General features: G+C 41.5%; 1 protein-coding gene across 4 annotated transcripts in view; it reads left to right on the forward strand.

Annotated features, from left to right (window-relative positions):
- The window catches only part of ABCC3 (ATP binding cassette subfamily C member 3), a 96,935-nt gene extending 72,016 nt beyond the window's left edge, over positions 1 to 24,919 (forward strand). For all 4 annotated transcript variants that reach the window (XM_020815083.3, XM_078384224.1, XM_078384226.1 and 1 more), the window contains 10 exons: positions 1,153 to 1,360; positions 2,619 to 2,929; positions 7,824 to 8,023; positions 8,135 to 8,261; positions 11,106 to 11,207; positions 12,472 to 12,618; positions 14,890 to 15,048; positions 20,812 to 20,978; positions 22,972 to 23,166; positions 24,490 to 24,919. In XM_020815083.3, the coding sequence (XP_020670742.3) occupies positions 1,153 to 1,360; positions 2,619 to 2,929; positions 7,824 to 8,023; positions 8,135 to 8,261; positions 11,106 to 11,207; positions 12,472 to 12,618; positions 14,890 to 15,048; positions 20,812 to 20,978; positions 22,972 to 23,166; positions 24,490 to 24,598 (1,725 nt within the window). In that variant the 3' untranslated portion in view covers positions 24,599 to 24,919. The remainder of the gene's footprint in view (positions 1 to 1,152; positions 1,361 to 2,618; positions 2,930 to 7,823; positions 8,024 to 8,134; positions 8,262 to 11,105; positions 11,208 to 12,471; positions 12,619 to 14,889; positions 15,049 to 20,811; positions 20,979 to 22,971; positions 23,167 to 24,489) is intronic.
- Positions 24,920 to 24,921: the final 2 nt, after the last annotated feature.

The raw sequence follows: 24,921 nt of genomic DNA on the forward strand, positions 1-24,921 counted from the left end.
GGTCTCTGGGCTGCTTACAACATTTAATAATTTACAATAAGTATGCAAAAACTAAAAAGGAACAAACAAATACCACTCAGAGATATGATAAACACAAGTACTGTAGTACTAAAGGCCCAGTCAGAGCAGCAATGCGTAACAAATGTGTGCAGGATCAAATTGTGGTCACAAGCTCTGTGTGACATCATGGCTGTACAGGTCACTGGGTTTCACTCAGTAATATTTTGCTAGATGTTATATGTATCTGGAAGAATCGTCCATACGTAGTTGCGTTATATTATCAGCAAGATAAAAATCCTTCTGAAGAGCTGCCATAAATGGTAAAGTGGATTGCTTTATGGTGTATGTTCCTTGCTTTGCAAACACATATAAAGTGGAAGAATGTTACTGCTTCAATTTTTTTTAATGCCATAGAAAGCAATAGGTTCTTTATTGTGTAGACATGCCAAACATTAATACAGTGGTGCCTCGCATTACGATGTTAATTTGTTCCAGCGAAATCACTGTAGAACGAAAATGACATAATGCGAAAAGAAAAAACCCATTGAAACGCATTACAACCCATTTAATGCATTCCAGAGGGCTGTAAACTCACCATCCAGCGAAGATCCTCCATAGGGTGGCCATTTTCGCTGCCTGTGCAGCGAGGAATCCATCCCAGAAAACAGTGGGGGGCCATTTTGTGTACCTGGTGGCCATTTTGAAACCGCCAATCAGCTGTTGGAAAATCGTCGTTTTGCGAAGGATCGGTTCCCGAAGCAGGGAACTGATCATCGCAAAGCGAAATTCCCCCATAGGAAACATCATTTTGCGATCGCAAAAAGTTCATCATAATGCGGTTTCATCGTTAAACGGGGCAATCGTAAAGCGAGGCACCACTGTATTGCCTAGGAAAATATTGCTTCTTTTTCCATATAGTTCAGTAGAATCATTTGATATGATGTCTCTATCTTGCTCATCTATCTGTTGTGGCCATATTTTCTGTCCTCACAATTTTCTGCATCTGGTGATTACTTGGCATAGAAAGATTTCATGTTGGAGATTTTTGGCTTTCATGTTCAGTGGATAAATCCTTTGGCAAGTTTTTAGTCTTCTTGTGGGCTTCAGGCATCAGTGTTTTTTTCAATTCACTTCTTTGATATCAAACTGCAGGTCAAGCTGACTGTTTTCTGGCAATACATGAAGGCTGTTGGCCCTATAGTTTCTTTATTTATATGTTTCCTGTTCTGCTGTCAAAATGCTGCTTCAATTGGGGCCAACGTATGGCTCAGTGCCTGGACCAATGAACCTGTAATAAATGGCACCCAGCAGAATGTGCACATGCGAATTGGAGTCTATGCTGCCCTGGGCATCTTACAAGGTAAATGTGTTCTTTGTTATCATCCTTCCTCCTTAGGTCCAAGTAGAGCTTGGAAAGGTTCTCTTGTGGACTACAGTTCCCAGAATCCCCCCAGACAGCAAGACTGTTGGGAGTTAAGAGTTATAATCCAAAAAAGTAGTTTTTCAAAGTCTTTGCCCAACATGGCTACCTCTGTCTGTCGGTCTGTCTGTCGGTCTGTCAGTCAGTCTGTCTGTCTGTCTGTCTGTCTGTCTATACATGTGCACTTCTCTGTCAGTGACTCCAAACTTGAACCTACCTTGCTAAATTTGTTCCTGTGATGTTTAAAATGCTGAAGAGACAGAAGTGTCACTTATGTTGTCAGGGGCATCCCTATGGTTGCTTTGAAAGCTTCAAAGGAATCCTTGGCTGTGTTGATGCTTGTTCCTGACACACCTGGCCAGTCACAAAACTCACTTCTAACTAGAGGTCTCTCCTGTATCCTCACATTTGATAATAATTGCAATGGCCAAAATCCTGTTGTGGAGTTACACAGGTGGAAGGACAGTGGTATAATTCACAGTAGCAAACTGCTGCTAATTGTTGTTGTTTAGTCGTGTCCAACTCTTCGTGACCCCATGGACCAGAGCACGTCAGGCCCTCCTGTCTCTCCACTGCCTCCTTTAGTTGTGTCAAATTCCTGTTGGTATCTTTGATGACACTGTCCAACCATCTCATCCTCTGTCGTCCCCTTCTCCTTTTGCCTTCACTCTTTCCCAACATCAGCATCTTTTCCAGGGAGTCTTCTCTTCTCATGAGATGGCTAAGGTATTGGAGCCTCAGCTTCAGGATCTGTCCTTCCAGTGAGCACTCAGGGCTGCGAATTAACAAGTAGCTAACAAGTGACTTGGTGTGTGCACAGGAATCAAAGCAGCGACTCATCAATTAGTGTCAGTTTGCCAGTGCTACTCCACAGCAGGATTTTGTTAGATGAAAGGGAGATCACAAAAAAGCCAAAATATTAGTCCTCAGTATAGCAGAGCTTAAGAACCAGAAGTGTATGTCAGGCTTTGTGTACTAAGCTGTAACAATACTAGCTCTGAGTTGTACTTCCTTGACTGCTGTTCAGTGGGGCTTCACTGGTTATGCAGTGTTTTTCCTACGATCAAATGTCAAGATAAATGAGGGTGTTAAAGTTGTTGCTTAAGCAACAGATGTTTTCAGGGTTATTGGGAGAACAGACCTACCTACAAGCAAGGCACTTAATGGTCTTTTGTGTCTTTCTGCCTTTTGTAAACAGGGGTTATTGTGCTGATCTCCTCCTTTACCTTAGCCATGGGTGGCATCAGGGCAGCTCGTGCTCTCCATGCAGCGCTGCTGGCAAACAAGCTCCACACCCCGCAGTCTTTCTATGACACAACTCCAATCGGCAGGATTATCAATCGCTTCTCCAAGGACATCTACGTGATTGATGAAGTGATACCGCCAACTATCTTGATGTTCCTGGGAACCTTCTTTGTCTCTGTATCAACCTTGATTGTGATCATGGCAAGCACTCCTCTCTTTGCAGTGGTTATAATACCTCTAGCGGTTCTGTACTTCTTTGCCCAGGTATTTCACAGAGCTAAATACCCCACCTCGTCTTTGACTGTTGCTTGATTGCACTTAATAATTTTTCAAAACCAGAAGGCTAGATGATGTGACAAATTTTGTCTTAGTTTATGGATGTCTTTCACATTGGTTCTGCTTGACAATTTGTCTAGTCGTGTCTGACTCTAGGGGGGCATTGCTCATCCCCGTTTCCAGGCCATGGAGTCAGCGTTTGTCCATAGACAGTTTCCGTGGTCATGTGGCCAGCATGACTTGACACGGAATGCCATTACCTTCCCACCGTGGTGGTACCTATTTATCTACTCACATTTTTACATGCTTTCGAACTGCTAGGGACAAGCGACGGGAGCTCACTCTGTCATGTGGATTCAAACTGCTGATCTTTCAATCTTTCAGCCCAGAGTCTTTGCAGTTTAACCCACAGTGCCACCACACCCCACATTAGGCCTTCTCTTTTTGCCAGCCATAAGCTGAAGAGTAACTTCACTTAGTCACAGAGAACTCCCTATGTGAGTGTAGGAGTTGAGTAGAGACCTCAATGGACTTTGAGATCAAACCTAGCATTTACAAATCAATACAAAGCAAGATAAGGTACAGAAAATATAAAGTTTATTTCCATACAGGCAAAGTGATTGTCATTTCCAACTTGATCTGCAAAATCAGAGTGTGAGGCAACTGTCTGGAGGAAACATTTCCAACATTTTTGTCTGTTCTTTTAAATATAATGGTAATGTCTCAAAAATATGGCAAATAAAACTTTGGCATCAGGCTATCCCTTCCTTTAAGACAGTTTTTAGAAATGATGGATGGCTCAGTGATATCTAAAATATACTGGTCTTGCTTTGCTTTTCACCTACAAGGTATGGTCATGACTAAATAAATATATTCTAGTATATTAACCTGCTGATCCTCCCATATCGTTTTGTGCATTTACAATCCAGAAGTTCTGATCACAGCACATTCCAAGGTTACGGCTCTTTGTTTTATGATTTTACTGGCAGTGGAGGTGTCGCATTTTATAGCCTTTGATTCTGGTATCTCTTTATCAGATTGAGGTGGCTACTGGTGTAGGTGCAGCTAGTATTATTTTATGATCTTCCCACTTATGGAGTTGTGCGGAGGTCAATTAACTAAGCTGCCTATTCTGTTGTTTAATAAAACCTCACTAGATTGAATTGATGCTTGAAATTAAAGGGATCTCGTTCAACCCACAATTTTCTTTGAGGCATCTTATTATTAGTTTACCCATCTGTGTAGCTGGTTCATCATGTTCCGAAACTGTGATATAAGGGAGAATAGATGATATAATCTTTCTCTGATTATTACTGTATAGAGACTCAAATTTGTAGCTACTTTGTATGTACATGGACACAAGACAGAACTTTTTCTGATTTCATTCCAGGCAGAGCAAACCGGTCCTTACTAATTTGGTTACTGTGACGAAAGTAGGGTTTCACTCACATCAAGATTGCTTTCTGCAATACATATTTATTTTTCAAAAAAACCTGATAGACTGCCTCTGGGCCATAAGCTGCTCAGCTGAACCATCATCAAAGTTGTGGAAAACTCTCTTCCATTTCTGAATCCTTCACAACAGCTGCCAGCATGTTCCCTTCAAATGCTCTCTTTTTAATTTCCTTTTTATTGACTTTTCACATATCGAATTAAAAGAAAACGTAGATAGGCAAGAGCATGAATATAGCAAGGTTGGACTCAAATACGCCTTCCAGGATACGCTTATTTCTTTCTTTTGTTTAAGAAGCCAAGTAGACAGATCTCAATCGATTAACTTCTCAAACCTTTGCTGATAAAGATATTGGTGTGATGTAATCCATTCCATTCAGTAGTCCAACTCTTTGTATTTTATTCACACTGAAGAAACAGATTAAATTCTTGATTGATTAGAGCACTTTCCCCTGCTTTAGGGGATGTAATATGTTACAAGCGGCGACATTACCAGTTCCATATAGCAAGCAATAACCAGTAACACTGCTTTTGGAGCCTTCCGCTTCTTTAGGGCAAAGTCACTGCCTATGAGAAAAAAGGGTTTCCTCTGATCATTTAGCCCTTCCCACTCCTGTGGTGAGGATGGCTCATGTGGGTCATCTTCAGCTACCAGCTGCTTATGCATTTTCCTGTAAGACGCTTATTCTGCCCTTGGAGATTTCTGTGGTCAACAAAGCCTGGCTGAACCATGTAAGCAACGGGAGGGAAAGTCTGGCACAAAGGTTCACAGCCTTTCAGACCTTTACAACACTGTTGCTCTGTGGTCTCCAGGGTATAAATTGGAGATTTAAAAAAACAAACAAGCCTCTGTTAAATAAACAACACACCATGATTCTGTCAGGATCATGCCACAACTGTGGACTATACCTATCTCTGGATCTGGATGCCGATTTCTCATCTCACCCTTTCTTGAGCAAAAGAAAGAACTAGTTCTTGTTTTGGAGCGGGGTGTGCATCAGGCTGAAGATGCCACTCAGTGGACCAAGCAAGAGGAGAAAGTCAAGCTCCCATCCGTCATACCAGTCCTAGCAAAACACAAATTATATTAATGCCTGTCAATCCCAAGAGCTAATGTTAACCTGCCTGGTTCCCTCTGTACCTCAACTTGGAAGAAATGCCCTCCTCTAAGGAAGGTGCTCCTAGCACTGCCCGTCAAAGGACATTTTGTAGCATTTTGTCTCGTCCTCTATAACGATTTTTTTTTTTGTTCCCCTAAGAAAAAAGACAGAAGAAGGGAGAGGAAAGTAAGGGAGAGGATCCTAAATGGTGGCAGATAGTTTCCACTGGACTCCCATAAAATTCTCTCAGTGAAGCTTTGTGTGGATATAACTTAAATCTTGGGCATTCCCAGCTCAATGCCAGGAACTTCAAGCATATGTTGTGGGGAGCAGGCATAGATTACTGACATCTCTAGAGCTGTTAATTATTTATGAATGCATTAAGTGGATTAATAGCTTTTACTTTTTATTTTCATCTATTGCAATGGCACTGCCTGCTCTCTTTGATTTCCTTTTCATAATAGTTTCTCAAGCTTTAAATTACACAGACCAGGCACTAAAAAAAAACCATTTTGAAAGCATTCCCTAAATCAAGAAAAGCATGTTTGATGATGTGAATAATATATTCATTGACTGTAGTAATAGATCAACTGAACCAATTAATCAAGAAGGTTTCAATTCTGCAGGGAATATTGGAGGTGCTGCAATGCTAATAGTTGGAGGGCACTTTACATTTCATTTTCTTCATCTTCCATATAACATAGAGAAAATATATATCATTATGTTTTTCCTAAAGGCTTTTCCTTTTCTATATAAAGGTAAAGGAGGAGAGAAATGGCTTTCCAAAAGAGGGAGTGGTATAACATGCAGCAAGAAAATGATTTCCTTAGGATCTGATCCTCCTTATTCACCCGGTGTCACAGAGGGCAGCTAAGTGGCGTGTGTGAACCACATTTTGATGCTAACACAATTGTTCCCCTTGCAATCTTCTTGACAGGCCTCCTCTTCTATCATGGTACCATCAGTTATTCCATGATGATGGAGAAGAACTTATTTATTATTTATTTACTTAAATATTTTTACGCCACCTTTCTCCTTAAAGAAAAAAAATCCAAGGCAGCTTACAAAAAGACAATATTCAAAAGCAAAAAACAGTAGGCATATAAATATTTGAAAAGAATTAAACAAGTATTATTTATTTATTTTATTTATTTTATTTATATCCCGCCTATCTGGTCGGATCAGGACCACTCTAGGCAGCTAGAGTTTTTAAAAACAGTAATAAAAATCAGAACTAAAAAAATATAAGACAACAGAGCACAACAATCCATTTACAAGCCCCTCTCAGACCACCAGTTATTAAGGGAAAGCCAGTATAAAAATGGGATACCTCCAGTAAAATCATAAAACAAAGAGCCGTGGACCTTGGAATGCTTGTAGAAGGACAACAAAGATGGGGCCAGTCTAGCTTCCCATGGGAAGGAGTTCCAACATCTGGGAGCAGCAACAGAGAAGGCTTTCTCCCGTGTCCCCACCAAATGCACCTGTGAGGGTGGTGGGACAGAGAGAAAGGCCTCCCCTGATTATCTCAAAGCCCAGGCAGGCTCATAAAGGGAGATGTGGTCTTTTAGATAGTTTGGACCCAAGCCATTTAGGGCTTTATAGGTTAGAACATTTGGCTTTATAGGACATTTGGATTTAAAGTGTTTATGGTCACAAAATTCCTTGGGTGATCATGGAAGGGCCATTTGTACTTTTTCCAGTTTGACCTTCTCTGACAGGACTGTAATGAGGATAAAATGGTGGAAAGGGGAGCCATGAAAATTACCTTGATGGATAGGCAGGGTACTGCTGTAAAGAATAACAACGGTAGAAATCCAGTTAGCAGACATATACTGTAGGTAGTTTATATAGTCATCAGGATGGAGTGATGGTGCTATATATACTATATAGTAATATACTAATATACGATTTCAGGCTACAAATTGGGATTTACATACTTGAATGCTCCTCTGTAAAACACGTACCATCTGCATAATAGAACTAGCATATCATAGGAGAAGATTTGCCTGGCATGTTGTTTTACTGTGTGCAAAAGGTTTTTGTACCAGAGCATTCAGTCGTGCAAACGCTGTAGGCTGGTATAGCACAGAGGAAGTCTTACTATTTGCTTTGGATGTCTTATAAATTGTTCTGAGGTTTAAAGAAGGATTAGGGTGGGATTATATTGGAATTAGTTACAGTTTCCGCTTTCCAATATATATATATATATTCTCATCCTGAGACTTTGTAGAGCATCAGGGATACAAGGTATTCACAGTTCAAGTGCAATGTCTAAAACATTTTGTTTTCTGTTTTTAATCTTTATGCATTGCATTGAATGATGGCAGCGGTTTTACGTAGCTACTTCTCGCCAATTAAAGCGACTGGAATCTGTGAGCAGGTCGCCCATATATTCCCATTTTTCGGAAACAGTCACAGGAACAAGTGTCATCCGAGCTTATAGAAGGGAGAAAGCTTTCGTTATGATCAGTGACACTAAAGTGAATGATAACCAGAAAAGTTACTACCCTGGAATTGTATCCAACAGGTAAGAAGAAAGCAAAAGGGAAAGTTTTAACTGTTGAATTGAAGAAATTGCATTTTTATCTGCCAAGCCTTGTTCTGACTTGTACATCTGTGTCTTTCTTTCATTTAACAGGTGGCTTGGAATTAGAGTTGAATTTGTAGGGAACTGTGTTGTATTTTTTGCAGCCCTTTTTGCTGTCTTAAGCAAAAACACCCTGAGTGCTGGCCTGGTTGGACTCTCTGTGTCTTACGCCTTGCAGGTGCGTAAATTGTGTTTCAGGGGATTGCTCATGTAAGCAGGGAGTTGGAAGTGTCACTGTAGTTTGACCTTTTCATTAGGTGTTCTGGTTTTAATTGTATGGTGCTGCAATCTTTCTGCTCTTGTTGAACAAAGAGAGGCAAGAATGGAGCAAATTGGCATGAAGGAAATGCAGTTTTTAAAAAAAACACAGGAAAAGAATAAAGAGCAAAATAGGCCATAAAAGGGAATCCTTTCTAAAGGCTCTGGAATGTCAATGTAAATTTATCTGTTGAGTGCTTTAGCAATAAAAAGCCCCAACACATCATTTGTTAAATTCTGTGCAGACTGAAAAGTAGCAGAAGTTTTGGACTGAGTGTATTCTGTGTTTCCCTAACAAGATCATCAATTTGTTAAGGCCCCTGTCACTTTCATACATATTTATGCACAGGGAAACTGCCCCAGGCCTCTTGTTTTCCTTGGTACAGTCAGATCCCCTTATCCACAGGATCAGTATCCACTGATTCACTTTTCCACTGGCTGAAAATACTAAACACACATGCACCCTTAAATACCTGTTTAAATGTGTTCCCTTGATGCATTTACCTGAACCTGTCCTAGAGCAGGGGTAGGTAATTAATTTCTATAGATGAGCCACATGAAAAATCTGAACTGTGTTCGGGGGCCGAACCAACTGTACTTAAAAATAAAATGAAACAGTGATGTTATGATTGTTTTTATTTTAAACTTGTTGATCTTCACAAATACTAAAGAAGTTTTTGCGGTATGTTAAAGATAAGCAATTGATCAACTTTAGACAAAAAGCTATAAATGGTTTTGATGTTCAAAACTGTCCATGGGCTGGACAGGAGTGGCTCACGGGCCGTATGTGGCCCTCGGGCCGCACTTTGCCCAGGTCTGTCCTAGAGGGAGCTAGAAACCATGTAGTGTATAGTGTTCGCTACTTCTGTGTTTTTTAGCATCCACAGGGGGTGTGGAACTGATCCCCCACAGATATCACTATCCTACTGTTTTTGAAAAGAAGCTACACTAAGGTTTTAATGCTCTCTTCAGTACCTCCTGTGCTGTAGGGCATTAATTAAGGACAGCATCATTATCGTAAAACCACTACCAGTTGACCGTGTATTTAGTCATGGCAGATTCTTAATCGTTTTGAATTCTTGAAGCAAAAGACTGAGTTTCATTTTCAAAATTACATTGGCACAGCTCAGTCAGAAGTTGCCATCTCTGGTGGAGAAATTGATTTGTGAGATGCTCAGACTTATAGCATTTGGCCGGATCAAAGGATTTGAGCTGTGCCTCTCATCTTTAAAAGCTATGAATGCTGATTTATTCAAGGAGAAGGATATTAATTGAAACTCTACCCTAGATAGCAATGGGATCACACATTAAAATTGATAAAGCAATGGATACTACCAGTATATATTTATATTGAATAGAATATGATAAATAGTGGGCTTATAATAAGGGCTTATAATAAGCCATTACAAACTTTAAGGAAAACTATGCATTTTCCTAAATGTTTGCATCCTCCTTTTCTTACAGGGATTTGTAATATGATTAGATGTGGGAATATTAAGCTTATTCAAAGGCTGCTCTTGCGAGGTAGAGGATAGCTTTTGGGTGGAGAGGCCAAGGACTTTCTTTCCTGAGCTTACCCTTCTTGAGGGCAAGGAGGCTAGAAATGAAACAAGAACAGAGAAGAGAAATTCATTAAAAAGAGGGTGGCGTGAAGATATGAATAGGAAGGAACACAAATGGGGATATAGGATGTTACGCAGTGCTCTTCCAAATGGGAGCATTTATTCTCTGACATGTACCCAATCAGTCACTGATATGGTTATTTTTCCCACCAACTACACAAGAACCAAACTACAAACCAAAAAAAATCCATGAACTAGACTGGTAGAATTTGGTTCGGGGATCCTGTTTCACCAAAATGAAGATGCTCTGAACATTTTTCAGCTCGGTGCTTTGTTTTTGGCAAGCAGGATGCCCCGCCCACTTCCTGCTGCCCTCCCCCCCCCCTGTGGGTTCCCTACCTGATCCTGCTGCCACCTCCTCTTTGTCTTCTGCCACTGCCATCTTTAGAGAGCAGTCTAGCTTCCCTTCCAGGAGCCAGGCCAGCTGTGCATGCCTGTTAGCAGAAGAGGTGGCAGCAGGATCAGGTAGGGAGGCCACGGGGGGGGGGGAGCAGCAGCAGCAAGGGGGTGGTTGGGAGGCAGAGGGGGAAGGTGTTAGCTTTCGGAGGCCTCCTTCAGAGGACAGCACTCTGAAGATGCTGGCCACAGAGACTGGCGAAACGTTAGGAAGAACAACCTTCAGAACACGGCCAAAGAGCCCGAAAAACCCACAACAACCATTAGATCCTGGCCGTGAAAGCCTTTGTGAATACATTAAAATGTTTTGATTGGCAGCCACTTCATAAGGTTTCAGAGGTCAATCCGAAATGGGGATGGCATGAGGTGAACCCTGAGACTTTATCCTTGTGTTTCTGCTCTTGCGTACTCTCTGAAGAGGTTGCACATGGTCTCTTTCGCTTGCCCATTTGCACAGTGTGGACCCAAGTCACGGTAAGTTCTGCGCTCATCCATGACCAAGCAGGAAGAGCTTAGTAGTTTTCCCCTGGCTGGAAAAATCCTGGGTGTCCCAGCTCCTACAACCAAACTTCACTGGTTTGGCCCTTTATTTAGTTCTATATCATGTCATCTGAAATTCAGTTCTACATTTCAAAGATTCTGTGTAGGAAACAGTCAAATGTAGTAACAGCCAAACAGATGGCAGCTATGGTTTGCTGCTGTCATAAGTCTTCCTAAACAGGTGACATATCTTCATCATTGCTTAGGTGACCATGTCTCTGAATTGGATGGTACGAATGACATCTGATTTGGAAACCAACATTGTGGCTGTAGAAAGAGTGAAGGAATACTCAGAAACTGAAACCGAGGTGAGTTCTTGATGCGTCGCTGTGGGGAATGTTCCTTCTCGAAATGAAGTTTTAAGAGTTTTTGATCTGTCCAGCTTATGTATGTTTTCAAGACCTTGGGAAAGTTGGCCTTTTTTTTAACTACAACTGGAATCCATCAACAGGCAGGTTTTCCTGGACGTTGTAGTCCAAAAATTCAACTTTTCCAATCTCTTGTTTTCCCTTCCCCCTTATATTTGTTTGTAATATAAATATGTAATTCCTCTATTGATTAAGAATATATTTGCATGCACACACATGCAGCCATGTGTCTTTGTTTGTAATGTTGATGTGATGCTATCTGTCCAGTGTTTAACTGGATTCTGTTTGATTTCTGCCTTGCTTTTCTAGGATATTTGTAGTTATAGTAGTACAGCTGACTCTAAACAACCTTCTGTTCTCTTTTGTAATCATGACATTCCATTCAGATTAATTAAGGAATTCGGCCTATAGCACTGATTTCAGTGGGAAAGAGCTAAACTATTCATAATTCTACAATGGATGTCAATCAAAATAAATGTGCCTAGTACCGACTTGATTTTACCATTTCTGATAAGCCTATTAAATACCCGAGGTTAGTAGTAGTGTCTGCTACTAACCCACTCTCTTAATATTTGAAATAACCATCATGTTCAATTCCACCTGATGAAGACAGATGTAAAATATGAAAGCTTTCATGGTCCCATATGAACAAGGACATTTTGCTACTTATTTTCTTTTTCTATTGTCATTTAACCTGAACATGTACATTTCTAGGAGAATAAGCCTCTTCAGGATTATGTGCTTTGTATATGCTGGACTAAAGCTGTTTGAAAGAAGAAAAGTAGGTTTCCCTTTCAGAGCAGGCATCCCCTGTGTAACTAATTAGATTCGCAAGATGCTATACAGAGGAGCAGAGAGTAACAATGGCATCATTTGTGACTCTCATGCTGACAGAAGTGTACACAATGGGTCACTCATCTTAGTTTAAATGATTCTGCAAATGAGCTGTGTAAAGTGTGTGTTAATCTTTAAGAGGAACACTTATTCAATTATCCCTGAATATTTAGTGTAACATTATACCCTGGTATTAAAAATGTTTTAAGGTTAATATAATACTCTTTCTTTCTTTCTTTCTTTCTTTCTTTCTTTCTTTCTTTCTTTCTTTCTTTCTTTCTTTCTTTCTTTCTTTCTTTCTTTCTTTCTTTCTTTCTTTCTTTCTTTCTTTCTTTCTTTCTTTCTTTCTTTCTTTCTTTCTTTCTTTCAGGCTCCCTGGATAATTGAAGATAAAAGGCCAACAGAAGACTGGCCCACCCATGGGGAAGTACAGTTTGAGAACTATTCTGTAAGGTACAGGAAAGGTTTAGACTTGGTACTGAAAGACCTGAGCCTTCATGTGAAAGGTGGGGAAAAGGTATGATTTCAGCATAGCTACTAAGTGGGCATGCATAGAATGAAATTACTTTTTCACTTACCAGCATTTCCAAGCTTTTGGTTTTATTCAGTGTATGCACAAGAACGTCAAAAGTTGCCTTATTCAGATGCAGACCACCAGTCACTGTACCACATTATAGTCCATACATGGGGTGGGGGACCTCAGTCCTGGTGCCAGAACTAGGTCTTCTGGAATCACAACCTAGCCAACTGTACTTCCCCATAGAACTCAGGAATTGAGTTGAAAGCAGTACTGTACTTCCTGGGTTCCAAAGCAGAGCTCATTCAGCATATACAGCAGCTCACTGGGATACAAAATGTACCTCAGTTTTGTGTGTCAGCTCTCAGAAATGCAAAGCACAGCCATTTAAGGCAGGAGCCATCTTGTGGACCACAATAGCAGAAGACACGTGCAAAATAGTTAGGAGACCTCTGTAGGTTGGAGGCTTCTTATCCTTGGTCTAGAGGGTAATCAACAATACAGAGGGCACTTGCTTTTGTTTCTGTTGGAATTAATTCAAAAATTCCACCCAGACTAGTTTATCATAACACACATATACAGAAAAACAGGCTACATTGCACAATTCTGGTTCAAATTTTAAAACATAGAGTTGCATCCAGAGTTTGCGTTCTGCTAATGAGCATGAATGAACATTCATGATCACTGCAGATGGTGACAGCAGGCACAAAATTAAAAGACACCTGCTTCTTGTAAGGAAAGCGATGGCAAACCTAGACAGGATCTTAAAAAGCAGAGACATCACCTTGCCAACAAAGGCCCGCATAGTCAAAGCTATGGTTTTTCCAATAGCGATGTATGGAAGTGTGAACTAGACCATAAAGAAGGATGACCACCGAAAAATTGATGCTTTTGAATTGTGGTGCTGGAGGAGGCACCTGAGAGTCCCCTGGACTGCAAGGAGAACAAACCTATCCATTCTGAAGGAAATCAACCCTTGGTACTCACTGGAAGGACGGATCCTGAAGCTGAGGCTCCGATACTTTGACCATCTCATGAGAAGAGAAGACTCCCTGGAAAAGACCCTCATGTTGGGAAAATGTGAAAGCAGGAGGAGAAGGGGATGACAGAGGACGAGATGGTTGAACAATGTGACTGAAGCAACCAACATGACTTTGACCCAACTCTGGGAGGCAGTGGAAGTCAGGAGGGCCTGGCATGCTCTGGTCCATGGGGTCATAAAGAGTCGGATATGACTTAACGATTGAACAACAACAACAATGAGCATGTAGAGCAATCCTTGAAACACACCCAGTGGCAGGAAAAGGAGAAAGCTCCCCTGCATCACTTGCCCCATTGTTCTGGACAGTCCCTCAAACTTCCAAAGAGTTTCAGGAGAGAAGGGCAGTGAAAAGATGGGGTGTGGGTAGAATCAGCAAAGACTTTTTTTTTTAGATCAAACTCATGCTGTTGTATTTGGCACCGATCCTTTGATCCAGCAGGCATTTCTGCCAATGGAGGGTGGGAAAGGATTTGTACTGATTCTTCCCTCACAGCCATCCAAAAGACCCTCAAAGGGTTCGGGGGCTCCCTGTAGCAGAACAGCAGATCAGATGTGAGTGAAAAATTTGAGCATTTTAAGGAAATCATCTCCCTTTTATATTTAAAGAAGCCTCCACTGGCTCAAACAACTCTTTGGGTAGAGGAAAGCCATAGCTGAATATAACCTGTTCTGTTTAATGTACAATATTGTAAATACATTTAAAAGGTGTCTTTTTTCTGATTCCCATTTTTGGGGACATAAAGACAAGATGAAAGGAGAAGAATATCCTTCATAAACTGTAGCCTGGACAAGCATTAAAATAAAATTCTGGCCCATAAACTTTTTTTTCTTCCTTATAATGGACCATTACCTACTTTTAAAATGGTTATTGTTCTTATCCTTTGAATGTATGAATTAATGTAAGATTTTTGCAGCATGTTAAACTCGAAAGAAGACATCCAAGGCTGACTACTTGGAAGAAATATATTTCCCTTTCATCACACTTGCTAATAGACTCCTCCAAGACACCAGGTCCCCCAACAACACAAAACTTTCATTTATTGAGGGGGTCTTTGACTCACATGATGACTCTTGGCTACTCAAAGAATCAGAGTCAACACACTTTGTTTTATATTTTCTTGCTGACAGTATGCCCGGTGGTGGTCTAATTGTTCTGTTGTGGGCCTTATTTGTTTGGAAACCTAGTTTAAGAGCATCTTTCTCCCCTCCCTTGCCAATGCATGGCTTAGGTTGGAATTGTTGGAAGAACTGGAGCGGGAAAGTCCTCTATGACCCTTAGCCTCTTCAGGATCCTGGAAGCGGTGGAGGGAGAAATCAGAATAGATGGGCTGAGAATTGCAGATATCGGCCTTCATGACTTACGATCCAGACTGACGATTATTCCTCAGGTAATGCTGATAATGTCACGAGAGAAGCACGACATCTTGGTTTACGCAGCAAGCTGCCTTGTGTAAAATGAGTCCTTTGCAAGCAAAGTCATCCTGTCTGTCCAGAACTAGTACTTACACAAATTTAAAACACTTGTTTTATGTTGAGATCCAAGGAGCGAGCCAGATAACATCTATTCTTAACAAAGCCTGGTAATGTTCATTGTTACAGGAAGCAAGTTTTAATTTATCTTGCTCCCCTTTCTCATTACCACCTCCATGATTGATGCCCCCAACCCCAAAAACCCTGACACTCATCATTTTATCTTCTTGGCCTAACATTGCTTTTTGTGAAAACTTCTGATTTTTTTTTTTTTTAATAATAATAATAATTTATTGTCATTGTAAGTATATACACATACAACGAAATTCACATTTGATGGATGGCACATAATGGATTAGCTGCCCAGAGTGGTAGAATATACCAGATGGGTGGGGTATAAATCAAATCAAATCAATCAATCAATCGATCGATCGATCAATCAATCAATCAATCAATCAATCAATCAATCAATCAATCAATCAATCAATCAATCAATCAATAATGTCTGATGGATGGCACATAATGTCCTTCTATTTACCGTGCCCCACCTCCCCACCCCACAAAGCTCTTGTTATTGAAAGTTTGTGTAGAATGTTTGCTCACAGAAGCATATGTACCTCTTCAGGAATAATAAATACAGCACCTATGGGTTATATTCCTGTCCCCCGTGTGGTAGAAAGTGTTGATCTTCCACAGATAGCTTTATCTGCTTACTTATTTTCAGAGTACACTGTTTTGAAGTACATGAAGACTTAAGAGAAAATGGTAACTCAATGGCAGAATTAGAATCTTCAAACTGGCCTCAATCAGACTAATGTTGTGTGTGCAGTGACATAGATTCCTGCAACACTGTAATGCAGGCGGCTGCAATTCCCATATTGCTTAGGGCGGAACCACATGTTCCTAAGAAACAAAGAGCTGCCCCTAATGACAACCCAGTATTGAATTCCCTCCTCCTTCCCTGTGATGTGTACCACTACATATCCTCGTGTCCTGGTGTTATTCCACTGAGTGTTTATCTGTCTCAGTCTCACATAATTGGTTACCACTTAGGAAAGTAACAATATTTGAATTTGAAGTAAGGTAAAATGTAATACATGTTAGAGAGACTGAGGGAGGCCACAACACAGGATTGGTGATTACTTACATTTTCTCAGCACAAGGGTCACTTAAAATAGTGTTGCTGGTGACTTACATTTCTTCCATTACACAATTTTCCCTTCAATATTGAGGCTCCAGCAGGGTAATGTGTGTATTTTGCCCACAATGTAGCTGTTTTGGAGAGGAACAGCAGTGTGATTTCATAGGAATAGGCATATTAGTGCAATGGACATTATTTTGATTATACTGGGGAAAAAGGGTCGTGGTGATATGCTTCCCAACACAAAAATTTGCCCATGAAAGCCTGCTGACTAATCTAGGCACACTGTTAGAAGGACCAGATAGAATGCAAAAGCAGGCGAGCTTGGTAGCATTATCTTTGCAACGATGGGGGAAATCCTTTCATTTTATGTCCCTGTAATTGTGAGAATTTTAACACCCATTGGCCTGGAACCTACCAGAAAATGTTATTCTAAGCAGAGACCATTAATTATTGCCCCGAGAGAGATAATAAGGAACTGGATTCCTGACATTTGAGGTACATAGTAAAGGTGACTTGGTCGTGTTCTACAGTGTCTGATGGCACAGAGATTCAGTTGCTATGGCCAGTATTCAATAGAGTGGTTCTACTGACAGAATTATTGGTGTTCCCCATACACCTCTAAAGCCTGCTCCAGAATTTGGGAAACCTCTTGGAGCCAGTTTTCTGGCAGCATAAAGGATTGTAGCTGAGAAAGGGAAGGGGGAAAAGTTCCCTTATGCTAGCATGGCAATAGTTTTTATCACTTCATTCATTCCGTTTCATTTCTGTGCCATTTTTTTTCCATAAAGGGATTCAAGGCAACTCATAATAATTGAAATACAAGTAAAGTTAAAAAGACAGTAACATTAAAAATCAATTAAATATAAATCAATATAAAAACTGATCATACAAAAGCACTAAAAGATCCATTAAAAGCACACTTGAGAATCATAATCACAATCTTAGGGAGAGTCTAGCTTTATTGTCCACTGTGGTTATAACTACCCTCTTGATCTTGATCTGTTGCTAGAAGGGCAAGAAGGAGGGAGCCAACTTAGCTTCCTGAAGGAGGGCATTCAGAAAACTGGGTGCAGCTACAGAGAAGGCCCCTCTCGCATTCCTCCGAAATGTTCCTGTGAGGACAATGGGACTGAGAGAAGGGGCTCCCCTGAAGATTTTAGGAACCAAGATTCCTTCAGAGAGCCTGGATCTGAGTCCTGTAGGGCAGTGGTCCCCAATCTTGGGCCTCCAGATGTTCTTGGACTGCAACTCCCAGAAGCCTTCACCACCACTTCTGCTGGCCAGGATTTCTGGGAGCTGAAGTCCAAGAACATCTGGAGGCCCAAGGTTGAAGACCACTGCTGTAGGGCCTTATAATTAATAATCAGAATTTTGAACTGGGCCTGGAAATTGATTGGCAACTGGTAGCAGCAACAGTAGCAGCAACCTAGATCTGGGAGTAACGGTGAGGTAGAGTTGTAGTGGTCTACCGTGTAACAAAGGATGATATGCTTCCTCTAACCAGCACCAGCCAGCAGCCTGACTGCAGCGTTTTGACCCAGCTGAAGTTTCCAAACTGTTTTCAAAGACAGAATGCCAAAGGTCATACACAGATTCATCACAGATGGCTGTCAAAGGTTCATCACCTTGTTCTTGTGAGTGAGCATGTATTAAGCCCTTGATTTCTTGAAACTCTGTTGAATGGCTCTGTGCAAGTGCACAGCCAGGGAGTAAGCCTTTAAATAAGTGCTAGTCTGTATTCAGTTATATTGGCTCTGAGTTTTTCACCATTGTTGCTGTAAGTCTCCATCCTAATCATTTCATCGTTGCCAGTTTCCTAGTAAACTAGGGGACTCGTTTGTCTCCACTCTATGGTCATAGCTCTTTCCCTATTCCGGAAGTCAACAAAGGCTTAGACAGGATTACCTGCTGAGGTGACAGGAAACTCCCCAAGAGCCACCATCATAATTGGCCCCCTACCTCTGTGGAGGGTCTGAGTTCCAGTGAGTTCACCAGGGAGAGTAACTACCAAACAATAGAAAGCTCCTCCACAACCAGACCACTCTCACCCTATCCAGCAGAGAAGACTAGGCCCAGAGTATACCCTGCTACCTGAGTGGGACAGACCCACGGTCATCATCATGGAAGATGGGAGGTCTTGAGCCACTTCTCACAGGGACCCAGATCTCAGCATGAATGTTGAAGTCCTCTAGGACAAAAAGCCAAGGGGACTCCAGCATTACCCCCAAGACTCACTTGGAAGACCCCTAAGCAGCAGAGTGGGAGGTACATGAACAGAATCCATATTCTGTCTTGGATCTCCACTTTCAGGTACTCGCGCCCAGAAGACCATGGGGAAAGGCACCTGGTGAGGAGAATGGAATCACAGTAGACCACTGCCAATTCTACCTCACCTTTACTCCCAGATCCAGGTTGCTGCTGTTACTAGAGAACTCAGTTAGCAGAACTCTCCCAGCATCCTTCAACCAGGTCTCTGTAATACAGGTCAGGTTGGTGTATTAATTCAGGATCAAATGCTGGATGGCTGGTATTTTTCCTTTCATTGACCTCGTGTTTATCAGCAGGGCTTTCAATCTGGGGTGGGGACGAGGTGTTGCTGCCAAGGCTATCCAGGCTGTCTGAATGGGGAGACAATATGAGGGTGACCAACATTCTTGAAGAGGGTGCAAACTGAGATTGTATGGCCAAGTTATGTCACCCACCTGTAATGGATCTGGTTCATTGGATTGCAGAAATCACACAGAACCAAAGATATAGTGCTTAGATTAGGCATCCTTCAGTCTTGAGAGACTATGGTAATATGCTCTGTATGGAGGACTTGGAACAGCATCTAGTGTGGCTGAGAAGGCCAATCTGAGAGTGACAATCCCTTCCACACTGAATGCAATCTGTCCCCTGTCCAGCTCCCTGATTTTGCTGATTTCGGGATTGCCTCTTTGCTTCAGCCTGCTGGACAAGGGTCTCTTCAAAATGGGAGAGGTTGTGATGCACCACTTGCCTCCATACTGAACTCTCAAGATGTCAGGGTTTCCCATCTGTTGAGGTCCATTCCTAAGGCCTTCAGATTCCGCTTGCAGATATCCTTGTATCACAGCTATGGTCTCCCTCTGGGGTGCTTTCCCTGCACTAACTCTCCATACAGGAGATCTTTTGGAATCCAACCATCAGCCATTCTCATGACATGCTCGAGCCAATGTAGATGTCACTGTTTCAGTAATGTACACATGCTAAAAATTCCAGCTCGTTCTAGGACTACTCTATTTGGAACATTGTCCTGCCAGGTGATACCAAAAATCTGTCGGAATGCATATGGAACATGTTCAGCTTCCTTTCCTGCCATGCACAAAGGTTCCAGGACTCACTGCAGTACAGGAGTGTGCTCAGGACACAGGCTCTATAGACCTGGATCTTGGTATATGCCATCAACTTCTTATTAAGCCATACTCTCTTTGTTAGTCTAGAGAACATGGTAGCGGCCTTGCCAATGCATTTATCCAGCTCGACATCTAGGGAAAGAGTGTCAGAGATCGTTGAGCCAAGGTACATAAAGTCATGAACAACCTCCGATTCTTGGTTGGAGATGGTAATAGAGGGAAGTGAGTCCACGCCCTGGCCCATGACTTGTGTTTTCTTCAAGCTGATTGTTAATTCAAAGTCTTGGCAGGCCTTGCTAAAACGATTCATGAGTTGTTGGAGGTCTTCAGCAGAGTGGGCAACAATGGCTGCATCATCTGCTAAGAGGAAGTTCCATATGCATTTCAGTTGGACTTTGGTCTTCGTTCTCAATCTAGAGAGATTAAAGAGCTTTCCATCTGATCTAGTCCGGAGATAGACACCTTATATTGCAGTTCCAAGGGCGTGCTTCAGCATGACAGCAAAAACGATCCCAAACAAGGTTGGTGTGAGGACACAACCCTGTTTCACTCCACTTTGAATGTCAAAGGGATCTGATGTTGAGCCATCAAAAACTACAGTGCCCTTCATTTCCTCATGAAAGGATCTGATGATGTTAAGGAGTTGAGGTGGACATCCAGTCTTGGGAAGTATTTTAAAAAGGCCATCCCTGCTAAAGACTTTGTGAGATCTATGAAGGCCACAAAGAGTGGCTGTTGTTGTTCGCTGCATTTCTCCTGCAGCTGTCTGAGGGAGAATACCATATCAGTGGTGGACCTATTACCTTGAAATCCACACTGTGATTCTGGATAGACTCTGTCTGCAAATACCTGGAGTCTCCTCAGTACAACACAGGCAGGCAGCTTCCCTACAACGTTGAGAAGAGAGATGCCATGGTAGTTATTGCAGTTATTGTCTCCTTTGTTCTTGTACACTGTGACAATGTTTTATCCTTCATGGCCTGTGGTACTCCACCTTCCCTCCCTATAGTGCTAGGGCACAGTAAATCATAGGGGCAGGGCGGGGGGGAGATTTGCCTTGACTTCGTCACTGAATCAGAATTTATTGAAGAAATGCTTATTTTGGTATTCCTACATTTTTCTTTGAACTTTGTTCTGTACAAATTGTGACTTATGTTTTTTAGGACCCTGTTCTTTTTTCTGGAACACTCCGAATGAATTTGGATCCATTTAATAAATATTCTGAGGAAGAAATATGGAAATCTCTTGAACTTTCCCATTTGAAGAGGTTTGTCAGCAGTCAGCCAGCTATGCTGGATTATGAATGCTCAGAAGGAGGAGAGAATCTTAGGTAAGTGAAATTCTAGTCACGAAATAGTTATGGCAGGTGGGGCCTACAAAACGTTGACTGTGGAATACTTTCTACTCAGAGTTGCAGCCATGCCATTTCCTGTCTTCATTCCCCCTCCGGTAGGCAGTTAGCGTCCTGTGACAGCTGAGCATGTTCAGTGAGTCCTCAAGGGACTCTTTCAGGTTTTGCCTCCCCCTTTCATACCCAGGTGCAGACGTGCACATGCGCACACACACTTCACCCACCCATGCATACACAAAGCAAAAGGAAGGGACAAACACCATACTGATCAGGAACACTGATTCCAGAGATTGTGAGAACAAGAGCTGATCAGAGGATTTACAGGTTTGAAGTACATATGAAAGGGTCAAGTTACATGTGTGTTCTGTGCTCCTCTAAAATGCTTGGGCCCTATCGCTAGTCCTTCCACAAATGATGTTTCCATTTCTTGGCTCACTTTTCATTTTATAATGGATCTGACTCAGTATTTGTCTGGGTGTCTGCTCTGGCTTGAATGCATCACTAAACTTATTTGTTTATTTAAATTTCCACCCTGCCCATTTAGTGGCCAGGCCACTACTCTGGGTGGCTTGCAGTATCACGGCCCAGACATAAGATAAAATTCAACAATAATCAAAATTAAAGCATCAGATAAAACAGCCACTAGATATACACGAACTATACGGTATGTAAAAATAACGGATAGAAAACATGATAACAGAACAGCAATTATTCCAAAAATAATGGGATGTCAGTTATCAAAATGACAACATTAATCGAGGTAAGGCTGTGGGAGGAACAGTACAGTATAATTACAGAAACTTCATCTGGCCCAAGATATAGCAATCTTGTTGTTAACAGGCTCTCCTGAGCATGACAGTGCATCTTACTCCATTGCCTAAACAAGAATATTACCTTCTAGTCTGTTTCCTGGCTCAGTGCTGGAGGGTGACTGGCAGAGCCATTTAGGGTAACTGGTAGCTGGAGGACTGTCCCATATAAGTTTTTCCCTATTTTATGTGACCCGAGAAGCCATGCAATAAATCTCCTCTGGATCCAGAAAAGGAACCTTTTTTGGTAGCCGCTTCCAGCCTTTGATACTTCTTCCTTAGTGAAGCTCACATTTCTACCTCTGGTGGCCCTTCATTTCTGTGCAAAAAAAAAGACCCTTTAAAAAAGAAATGCCTTTGGGGAAATGATTTAAATGTGTTGGAAAGTTTTAAAGAAACACTATGTATGACTGTCATTTTTATCTCTTCTGTACTTTCATTTTTGTAATTCATAATAATATTTTATGGTCTGGATTGATCTTTCTTAGTGAACCTGAACTTATCTGGGGAATGATGGGATAAAAATATTTCGTATAATGAATTCTATTTTTGGGACTACGTGGCTGCAGCTGACTCACAACCTTCCTCCTTCTAGTAGTGGGTAGACTGGGGCGGGTAACTGAGGCCCTCCCAATTTTTGGACTGTGCTTCTTACGATAGAACTGATGGGGGGAGGGGTTCAGTCCAACATCTGGAGGGCCACACCTTTCCCACCCCTGGTTTAGGCCATGAATACACATGAATACTTTTCACTTGGTTCAGGGTTCCGAATTATGTGGAGAGGCTTGACATGCAGCAATGTTTCCTTTTCAGACGGCCCTTCTACATGGGGAGACCGTGAGGGGCCAGGGATGGAGCTAGAATTTCCCCCTGATCACACTTTCACATGAAGCCCTTTTTTGCGTTACGTATTTCTCAATTCCCACTGCAGCTCAGGAACTAGGAGGTCCTGCACATGATAGCGCCATGGTTTCTAGACATTCCTGGATAAATGTATGGGCAGAATATAGAGTAGTAGCAGCAGCCACAAGTCCCGATAGCATTTGGTTGGAACCTCGCCCAGTCACTGGTGTAGCCTGAAGAGGTTTCGAAAAGCTCACAGCCCTGGCATGGCCCTTGATTTGAAAGAACGAGAAAAACAACTCTCTACCTCCTCTTCCCAGTGTTGGCCAAAGGCAGCTTATTTGCTTGGCAAGAGCGCTCCTCCGCAAAACGAGGATCCTTATTTTGGATGAAGCCACTGCAGCAATCGATCTGGAGACGGACGACCTCATTCAGATGACAATAAGAACACAGTTTGAAGACTGCACGGTGCTAACAATAGCACACAGGCTGAATACCATTATGGATTACACCAGGTAGCCACGCTGCGTGGTTTTTATATCTATCTCCAGAAAGGGAGTTTGAGCTCTCTAGGGTGGCATTTCCTTACTTGCTTCAGGTGAATCGAATGCAGAACATGTCATTAATTCCAGGTGCCAGATCAGACTTATGTTCAAGCGTGGGAACCCCATGACTCATTTATATTGGATCAGTTAATCTCCTACCAGCTTTACTGGCAAACAGAGATAATTTGTGTCTTCCAGAGACCTGAAATCTGTGTTCGTACTGTTCCTTCCTCTTAGGATATAGCTGGTACTTTTCATCCTGGGTGGTTCACTTCTGGTTTTATTTTAAAAGACTCCCTGAAGAACACTCTTACATTTTTGTAATCTTAAGGACCATACAGTCTTTTCCTTGTTGTGTCTGAAGAAGGACTTAGTTCCCTAGGTGGTGATATTCCATGCAACATGTGTACAAGGTCCTTTTGCACCAAGTGGCAGGTTGGAATTCTGCTAAGTTGAATCTGTTTAGGAGGAAGCACCTCAATCTTTTGCTTTGTGTTGGCAGGCTAGTGCTTACTCCTAAGTAAATCTGCTATGTCGCTTTGTAGTGTGCAGTTTGCTTCACCGAAGTACGCAGAATATTCTGGGAGGTGTGGAGAAGGATAGTTTGCCATTCACCAAAAGAAGCTTTAGAGTGCAAACATACCTCTAGGGTAGGGTTACCCATTTAGCCACATGTTCTTTCTTACCAGATCAAGTTAATTCATCAGAATATGAGCTGTACGCAAAAAGGGGTGGGGTGGGGTACAGGAGGAGCAATGTTTTATATTAACATCAAACCATGTAATTAAAGTATAAAAGTAATCTCAAAATGCTACAGAATAAATGAGAATTCTATGACCAACATTATTTGAATACTTCTGCAAGTTAAGCTCTTTAGGACATTCTATCTGGTATAAACTCACTATATTATTGTTTACCATTACATGAGCATCTAATTTATAGAATGCTTTACCTTTTGTTTTCCTGTTGTCACACATAATAGCCTCATGGGGCAATCATTCACGTTTCTGGTAGGAAGTTAAATCCGAAAACGATCTGTCACAAACCACGCAGCGACAGTAGTGCTGGAATATTAATCCAGTTTTCGCAGTACTTGTCCACTATGACTATGGCTGACACATATTCCATTTTCCCTCTCTTTGTCTTGATTTTTCTGATCATTTGGATTTAAAAAGTAATCTTTTTAGAAAGGGAGTATTTGTGAATTAGTTAGGGATTTTGTGACAATGCCATGGTAAGCTTGCACACTTCTTTCTTTAAAGTGTAAACATATATTTTTGTGTTGTTTTGCAGAGTTCTTGTTCTAGACAAAGGAGCAATTGCTGAGTTTGACACACCTTCAAGACTCATTGCATCTAGAGGGGTCTTCTATGGTATGGCCAAAGATGCTGGATTGGCATAACACAACTTCCACTCTCCATCAGCCAAGGACTAGTTACTGGGTTGTTTTCTACCCAAAAGCAATATCTGAAAGTCACTGTATTTTTTTAAAAACAGCATTTCTATCAGATTATGATAATACAGGTTAAAAGCGTTTCATATGCCTTCAAGAACCAGAAAATGTAATTTTATATTTTTAAACACATTTTCTACTTTTTGAGTGTTTTTTTTAATTGTCAGACATCCTGTTAAGAAAATGGATGCATGTGTGTAGTTTCTGTTTATGTCTAGCAATTAACTATATTCTGTTTCTATATCAGTAAATGATGTGTACTGATATAAAGT

The sequence above is a fragment of the Pogona vitticeps genome, chromosome 2 (genome assembly GCF_051106095.1).
Source record: "Pogona vitticeps strain Pit_001003342236 chromosome 2, PviZW2.1, whole genome shotgun sequence".
In the NCBI taxonomy this organism is placed as follows: Eukaryota; Metazoa; Chordata; class Lepidosauria; order Squamata; family Agamidae; genus Pogona; species Pogona vitticeps.